General features: G+C 39.1%; 1 protein-coding gene across 1 annotated transcript; it reads right to left on the bottom strand.

Annotated features, from left to right (window-relative positions):
• Positions 1–2,222: 2,222 nt before the first annotated feature.
• LOC129189440 (uncharacterized) lies at positions 2,223–9,100 on the bottom strand. The gene is made up of 5 exons (XM_054791062.1): positions 8,971–9,100; positions 8,483–8,800; positions 6,396–6,653; positions 5,074–5,295; positions 2,223–4,989 (listed from the first exon to the last, which is right to left on the bottom strand). The coding sequence occupies exons 1-5, from the start codon at positions 9,017–9,019 to the stop codon at positions 4,805–4,807; spliced, it is 1,032 nt and encodes a 343-aa protein (XP_054647037.1). The 5' UTR covers positions 9,020–9,100; the 3' UTR covers positions 2,223–4,804.
• Between the last annotated feature and the right edge of the window lie 372 nt (positions 9,101–9,472).

The raw sequence follows: 9,472 nt of genomic DNA on the forward strand, positions 1-9,472 counted from the left end.
GCTGAGATGTATTTTTTTTCTTTCAATATATATATATATATATATATATATATATATAAAACATCTTAGCATAGCTTCACAAAATATCAAAGTGGCCCTTGCATCCTTTCCCTTTCCTTTTTCACGATGTGGCCCTCGGTGGAAAAACTTTGGACACCCCTTCTTTATAGTGTCATATGATTGGCATGGGGGAGTAGGTCACATGTGCTGTATGTGTCCATTCATTGAACTGATGCGCAGTCAAACGTTTTACTGATCAAGAAGAGCACATATTGTAAAAGCAGAGTTATTTACGTAAATTTAAGAGCAGCAGCCGAGAATCCCGCGCATTTGCTCGACTCATACTCAACACAAATGCGTTAAATGCTCCACATATAAAATGGCACACAACTGTTTGAGCTTCTTTACGATCCTGGCGTTATGTTATCAATTATTTGCTCGGCAGATTATGTCAGTCAAAGGTTCAACTGAGTTCTAAGCCGAGCCTTCAGTTAAAAATAATCTCAGATGGTTGTTTAAGGACACGGTAAGTATCACACATGCACCATAAAGACTTTTGATGGGCTGTGAATCAGCTAAACGGTTGACCGCGGTTGTCGAACTTTGACCACAAATGATCCAACCAAAGTCATATAAAACCAAAAAAGTCCCAAGGTGTCCATACCGCAGTGAAATAAACACAATTTTACACTGTTTTACACAAAACACATTACATAAGACATTTATCTCCATATAAGAATGGGTCATGTTGCAGAGGGTGATACCGAGTTTAAAAAGTCAAGCCTATCACACCATACGGAGCAAAGGTTGGACCACACCCTTGACTGAGGCAGATACACCATGGCAAAATGTTTCAAAATACACTTTAATCTCCTAACAGCCGGGAAAATACGAACAAGGTTTTCCACACTGTTCACCAAGAGTTGCTTTTTCAGAGAATGCTGCAAAATCATTGTGTAATATGTCGTGTCAAGTCTTGACAGTGACCGTAATAAGGAACTGCTGTTGACGATGTCTGATCCTGTTGGCTGATATAGTTTGTTGCCGCAACTTTGGCGATCAAGCACAGTCTGCAGCTGTTCTGTTGAAAGTACCTCAAAAGTAATGTGGCGCTTTATGTTTATCAGCAGACTTGAGCAAAAGTTGCTGGATCGATTGCCTTGAGCTTGAAAGCTGCAGCTGTATGCATTTCTTTGTGTGTTTTCCATGATGAGGGTGTGTGCATGAAGTGCAGATTAGAACATGACCATAAATTAGCCGCATCAGTATATAAGTAGCATCTTATACACCGGAAATGACGGTAATAATAATAATAATAATAATAATAATAACACGGACTACTGTTGCAAGTATCCCACGCCAAGATAAAGCTCATCTCTGAACCCCAGACGCCACTTCCTGACACATTTACTTCAACGCACACGAGCACAAGTTTTGTTTGCGTCTTTGTTTATTCTTATTACGTCTACTATATCGGGTAATATGATCTTCTCAAGGGACAATACTATAGAAGGATATACTTTAGAGTAGTCAGTGTACATCTTGTATAGCAGTATACAGAAGATGTCCTCACACCGCCATTATTATCTAAATATCTGGCAACACAAGCGAGTACGAAGATAATTCTGTGTTAGCTACAGTCAAGCATGGCGGTGGTAGTGTCATGGTCTGGGGCTGCACCGAAGGGAAGTACGGTTTATTGAGGGAAACAATGAATTTCAACATGTACTGTGACACGGTGATCTGCTCCCTTAAGAAATTGGGCCGCATGGCAGTTTTCCAACATGACAGCAAAGGCGTAGGAGTGTCTAACAAGATGATTCCAGTAACAACCTGTGCTGCTTTGGACGATTCAGTGCCCTTGAGGATTAAGGCCGTGCGTGATAACAACAGTACTCACACTAAATATTGACACTTGGGACACAATTTGGGCATTTTCACTGTTAGCTGTACTCACTTATGCTTAGACAATAATGGCTGTGTTGAGTCATTTTTAGAGGAGAGTAAATCTAAACTATTATGCAAGATGTGCACTGGCTACTCTAAATTACACTCAAGCTTCATTTCTATAGTATTGTCCCTTGAGAAGCTATGCTGCAATAAAAATGGTGGCTAAAATGTGTGAGGTGTACTCACTATTGTCAGCGCCTGTACGTGTATTACAAGTAGAGGTGTGATTCTTTCAAGAACTTTCTAAATTAGACCACAGATTCTGTGAGAAAAGATGCAGAAGCCAGAGGAAAAGCAGTTATGTGCATGCTGGTAGCAAAGCTTGTGTTTGCTATCTTATCAAGAGCTGGATGACTGCGGTGCGAACAAAATAGTGATGGATATCTACAGAAGAGATGAAAACAGGAGATTGTTTTATATTCTGCAGTTTATTTTGCCCCCCATTTGCTTCCTCAATTTGATCAATTCCTGATCAAAGGGAGCAGATACGGTAAGTGGTTGAAAATGAATGTACATGAAAATAATTGTGTTTGTTTGCTCCAAGGCTGCAGTGGAAATGTACTTTACTGTGGTGAAAATGCATCTCAAAAAGAAGACAAGCCAATGAACTCACATGCAAGTTGCTGTCTCTAAATAAATGCAGAAGTAACTGACGTGGGGTCACCATGGCAATAACAACAATATTAGCCAGTGGACACCTTCATGTTGCTTTAAGTAGAAATGTCAGGCCACACAAACATGCACCTCATGACTCTTACTTCCAGTCAGCATATGATAAAAAAGCCAGAATCCTGCCTATTTTTATCATTTCTGATGCAAGAGTTAGGTCGTTGTCCGTCAAATGCATGCAACTTTCTAAGTTCAGCGTAATTCAATCGGTGAGGTCATTTAAAGAGTTATTTCAACTGATGCGTTGTCAACAATTATTTTATTGCAGGCTCAAACTGTCAGCCTAAAGCAGCGTTTACACTTGCACGTAATTTGCCTCTGCATTGTCCTGCAATTCGCCGTGGCAATGCTTGTCATTTAGATCAGTGATTGTCAACTGGTGGGAGCCGTTTTCAGTGGGTCGCCGGTGTCTTGCCAAAAATAACAAATAAAAATAAGTGTAACGGTGATGTGTAATGATTAGGGATGTCCAATATTGGCGTTTTTGCAAATAACCGATAAGCCGATACTGTCCAACTCTCAATTTCCGATTCCGATATCAACCAATACCAATACCCATATGTGTAACATCACATATTTTTTCTTGAGTAAAATTGTTGTAGAGTAACAATACTCTACTTAAATGAGTGCAGTTGTTTTGTTGGCTACTCCACCCATCTCCGAGTAGATAATTCATGTATTACATATTTTATATACAAATACATTTGTGTTTTTTGTGCCTTCATTTATGTTACTTTTGGAACAATTTAATTTATTTTTAGTTAAAGAGGTATCGTTTAAAATACATGAATTTGCTGGTTATTATTTTGATTGATAACTTTAATGTTCTTATTTTATATTCTTATTTTATTGCATTATATATATATATATATATATATATATATATATATTGTGTATGGTTTTTTGGCACTACTTTGTGCTCTATCGCTGATGCAATGTGAATTATTACTGTGTTGGATCAATAAAGTTCTAATCTTAGCCATCTGATACCATGTTTTTGGTGCTTAACTGTTATAAACGAGAGGCATTAACTTAAAAATTTTATTTCATTGTAGAAAGACGTTTTATGAAGTACATTTCCTTGTACTGCTGCGATTGGCTGGCGACCAGTCCAGAGTGTACCCCGCCTGTCGCCCGAAGTCAGCTGGGATAGGCTCCATCCTGCCCCCGCGACCCTAATGAGGATGAAGCGGTATAGAAAATGGATGGATGGATGGATTTCCTTGTACTGACTTACAGCGCAGCCTTCTCACGGCCAATATGGCGGTGACTCTGACGTACGGCTCAGCGAAGCGGCGCCTACGTACTGTATGTGGTTTTCACAACAGTACTTCCTGTTTCCCAGCATGCTTTGCTGTACTGTTGTGGTAAATAAATTTATAGCTCACACAGTTGTCGGTTATTCAAACAATGTGTGGGGTGAAATTGCCGACTAGAAGACATCGCTTTAGACATTGACTGGTTATTAACAGAAATTTACAAGGAAGATCCAAGAGGCTATTGAAATTACTTGAGAATTCCCCTCGACTTGCTCCAAGATGTGTTGGAAAAGTTAACCCACGCTTTGATATGCAGCGCCCGCATTGTTTACAAGTAGGTTTTGGTGCGTTCACGACGAGTTCAAGGAATTTATGCGAGCCACAAATTTTGAACATTTTACTCAACGGCACGCAAAATTTAGTGCGGACAAAAAGCATGCAAGTGTAAACTTGGCATTACAATCTTCTCAGTAGGTGATGTCTGAACTCAAAATTGTAGCATTCTGCAACAACTGTCACACAAAAAGAAAAATAAGTACACCAGTGTTCAACAACACTAAAATAAAGCAATCATTGAGTTTTTCCATTTTGCAATGTTTGCCATGTTTTTACAAATTTTATTGTGTCTCAGGGCTAGTTTGTGCTGTATGCTTTTTTTTTTTTACTCTCCTTACTAATCAGGTGCTTTTCATTTTAATTGTATTATTGTATAATTGTATTCTGTATTATTGAAGCAGCTTCTGTTCAACAAAAAAATTGGAGGATGCTTACTTGAAACATTGATCATTCCTAATAAATACGCATTAGAGGTGATGAAAAATGATAAAAATAGACAGTCCCATTAAATACTTCATAGGTCTTTTGTTCTTTTGTAACAACACTTGTAACACACCATCTGCCCTGTAACAGTTGAAAATAAAATAAAATCACCTGTCTCTGCGGACATTGGCATAAACACATCCATCCTGTTTGAGCTCAACAGTTCGGCGTTTGCGCTCTGAAAACTTGACCTGGTCGTACTCCACCTCCACCTCTTGTCTGGCTTTGATCCGGCTTTTATTCTGCGGCTGATTAATGATCCTGACGTCAGCATACGTCAAATCCGGTTCATCTTATTATCAAAGACAGAGAATAAATAACGGTCCAAATGTTAAACACCGCGGCACTGTTGACAAAAAAAATGACCATTTTGTACCTGCATGTGTGTTGCTTTGCTTTTTCTTCTGAGACAAAACCACAATCGCCACGGAAATCACTAGGAGGGTGACGAGCGCTGAGAGGATGCCGGCCATTATTAGCACATAATTCTTACTTTGAGGGGCCTTGATTCTTGGAATATATTCATCGCACAGGCTTTTACTGGTTTCAGGCAACCACCCAGATATGCGTGTCCCATTTGAGGTGCAGTTAATGAAATCTACAAACAGAATGAGCATTAATATGTTAGCCAGCATTTTTACACTCTACTAAAAATGATTAGACCACCCTTGTTTCTTCAGTTTTGTGTTCATTTTAATGCCTGATACAACTAAAGGTACATTTGTCTGGAGGAATATCATGACGACAACAAAAATAACGTATGCGTGTCAAGATCTTACTCCTTCATGGTCACCACAACTATGTTCACCACAAACAAAACAAAAAAAAAAACGCAGTAATTTGGGGAACACCAAAAATCGCACGGCCAAAAAATCGTACGTTGTTTGTCACCTAGGCTTAAGAGCTGATATCTCGCCATTTCCATGGTTTTCTTGATAATGACCAAAATCACATACACTCTTAACAGCACACTCTAATAAACTTGTTATGTTCTGTGTTGTCGCTGTGCTGCTGCCTGTCTGCCATGTCATTTCAGTGCACCACCTTCCTGGAGCAGGCGGAGCTCTCCAGTCTCACCTGTACCTCATTACCATCTCCTCCTTATTAACACGGCAGCGACAGCACACCGGAGCCAGATTGCACCCTCATGTTCCACACGCTCAGCGCTCAGCCCGGCCTTGTGTTGTTTGCTTCCCTCTCCTTGCTTTCTGGCTTTATCTTTTGTACTATAGTTGTGAGTACCCGTCCGCCTTGTTTCAGCTGTGTTTTTTGTTCTGCTAAGGTTACCTGTCCTGCTCTAGTTTTTGTAGCAGTGTTTTTCGTTTTTGCCTTTTTCATTGACTGTCTGCCTACTAGTTTAGTAGTGTATTTTTGTTAGTACCTTTTTTCAGTGGCGTTGCCATGTCTTTTTGTTGTACTTTTTGCCTTGTGCATCTTTTCCTCTGTAAGGACACTTTTTGTTAATAAACCTTTTGTTTTATGGAAACGGACCTGATCTCTGCATCGTTGGTTCCAGAAACAGCTCACGCCACAAAAACACTTATCTATTTTTGTTGTCATCGTTGTATTCATCTGAACAAATGCACCTTTAGTTGTACCAGGTATTAGAATGAACAAGAAACTAAAGAAACAAGGGTGGTCTAGTGTTTTTTTTCCATGACTGTAGCATCAGCTGTCATTCACAAATGAACATCTCACCACAAGTAGATATCAACAGGCTTTCCAAGACATGACTGACGTGGTTTCCAACAGAGCAGGCTAGCTGTCCTGAGACGTGCTGCTTCAGGGTGACGTTGATTGATTGAAGATGCCCAGAAGAGAGGTCAGCGTCCTTCAGCAGTTGGTTGTTCAGAGTCAATTTGTACTGAACATTGTCCCCTTCCTTAGAGGAGCAAGACACCAACTGCTCTCCCTGGGACAGACACTTAGAAGCAATATGGACGGAGGTCACAGGAGCTGCAAGAATCGTGAATATTTTTTTTAATTAAACATAAAGCGACTCAATTTTATTTGTACATTTGTAAATTGTGACCACCTAAGAGAGTTAGCACCCAGATTATCTAGCCCATTTTGAGACTGATTGTTTCCCTCTGACCAGCGTCAGCAAAGGCCAGATTGGATGTGGTGTGAGGTGGGTTAAAAAAGACTTTACCCTCTGTGATTGTAAATGGTATATTCAAAATAGTGACACGCAGTCAGGGGAACTGTCATGACAAAAAATACAAAAATAATATCAAATACATGTTCATATGTGCCCATTGAGCTGTATTATAAATGTATTTTCTGTATGATTCCAATCGTTTTTAATATTTTCTTAAGTAAGGATCGCTGAATTTGCAGATTTCCTGATCAAATAAGGGGAAGAAACCTAAGGTGAGGCCACAGTTTGAGTGCATACTGAGTTGGCTCATGGTGTCTGCCAATTTCTGTTTGTCGCCAATAACAGACTACAACAGAAACATTTATTATACACCATGACGTTCTACAGGCTGTATAAGGTCTTTAATGTAAGTGGGATGTCATTATTCCTGCTAATCAGACAATAAAATACATAGAAATGTCAGAGGAGGCACTTGCAGTACCGCTGCATCCTGAAGGTGTGCGTGAGTTGGAAGGTGCTTGTCACTGCTGTCCTTCCACAGAGGAAAAGTCAGCGTTTTTTTTTGTTACCATTCAAATGCATTCAATATATTATGCTTTGCTGAATGAATGAATGAATTTGGCTGCTAAAATGGAATTATATACCCAAGCTCACCAGGAGGTGATCAGACGTTTACAACAAAGTACCTAGCATAGCTATGTGAGCTACGGTGCTAAACATTTCAGTCACATTTTAACAGCAACATGATGTTAGTTTAGCCTATTTGCTGAAGAAAAACAAAATGATCAGCATAAACTACAGCAACCACATCTGGAGATGAATCCAAGTTTTATTTTAAGATGTGTAGCGAAGCCTGTTCTTGTTTTGTTTTTTACATTTATTTTTACAAAGCTGTCCTCTGTGAAGTAGTAGGCTCATCTACCTATAGGGGCGGGTCAGAGGCGATCTAAACATAAATATATAACAAATATAAATAAAGATATTATAGGCATACCCAGCATACCCCCGACCCTAGTGAGGAGAAGTGGCAGAGAGGATGGATGGATGGATGGATGGATGGATATATACGGTAAATATAAAACATATTACTGTTATGACAACATTAAAAAGTCAATTTTGCATAATTTAACTTTGTGTTCCCCACTTTAGGTAATGAATCTCCAGGATTTGGCAGAGAATATTGAAGACGTACACAGTCAGTTTGTCCACAGAATTTTGTGTAAAAACAAAGAATAAGCCTGCCACTACCAACCTTAAAGCAGAACTGACCTTTTGAGCCACATAACAATTTGAATTAGTGACACTCCTGCTGGTCATAATACATACTGTATACACTTTACAGGGGAGGCATTATCCAGATTGTGGCCTTGTGTTGGTAAATCTGTGGAAGGCTGCGCACAAAAGAAGTTCTCATAATCTGACACATGTGCATTCACTGTGTAAACATTTAAACCCAGTGCTGCTTAGACTTTCTACCATCTCAAAAAAATGTTTCGCATATCAAGTATCACCATTTTGCTACCTTTGCATGTCGCCACAAGTCAGTTCGTCCGTATTTCATACATATTTGCTAAATAAATATTTCTAATTAAATAAAAAACAGGTGTTCCTGTGTACCACAAGTGGAATTAAGTGCAATTAAAACAAAACCAATAGTACGATCAAAAAATGAGTTGATATTTACCTTCAACAAACAACAATAGAGTCCACTGCTCATTCTGAGTTCCACTTTGGCCAACAGTTATAATAGTATAGTTGGCACTATCCGTCCTCTCCAGCTTTTCTATCTTCATCATTCCATCTTCTGGAGTGAAGCTAAATCTTTCGGGTGGTTGGGACAAATTACGGAGTGATCCCCCTTTAAATAAAATCGTCTTGTTTTGCTGGCATTCATATCTGAATAAAGATAAGGCATTGTCCATCAAATGGAGGAATATATTCCCTCCCAGTTTTCCGTAACACTGAGCACCATCTTTTCTGCCATCACAGGGATTTTCTACACCTGGAAAAGGATCATGGAAAATATTTAATATCTTAACTACATGCCAATAGGAAAATGTAAAATCCAAACATGTTTCAATCTTTTGATTTGTATTGTGCAATATGGAGCCTCAAAGTTAAAAAGGTATACACATGTATTCATTGTTGCAATTTAGGAGTAAAAAGCCTGACCTTGAGAAACCGTGACGAGCAACACCAATAGTCCAGCTGTCGCTTTCATATCTCTGATGATCTAACTCAGCCACCTCCTAAAAAGATGTGCCAATTTTGGGGTATATTTGTTCAAAGTATACTGCAGGCAGAGAGAAAAAGGAAGTTCTACTTCTCTTTTTATCAACAACACAACTAAAGGCATTAATTTGTGAATACCTTCCAGACAACCTTTAAGGATCACTCTTTTAAAATATATTTTTTTTAATCCAGATTTCAACCCCTGTGTAAACATACAGTAGTTCAAACGGGATGTTGTAAATGCGACAAAATTGAGACAACAGTGCCCTCTGCTGACACACGATAGACTTGCATTTATGAAGTAGCAGCAAAGGTTTATGGGCAATCGTCAAGCTATGGAGTAAAACGTGTCTTCAAAATATCAGTGGACAAACACTGAGTGGTGAGGGAAAACTTGAGTTTAATTGTCTAACATTACATCTGCCACGTTTTTGTGAATGTA

This window comes from Dunckerocampus dactyliophorus, chromosome 11 (assembly GCF_027744805.1).
Source record: "Dunckerocampus dactyliophorus isolate RoL2022-P2 chromosome 11, RoL_Ddac_1.1, whole genome shotgun sequence".
NCBI lineage: Eukaryota > Metazoa > Chordata > Actinopteri > Syngnathiformes > Syngnathidae > Dunckerocampus > Dunckerocampus dactyliophorus.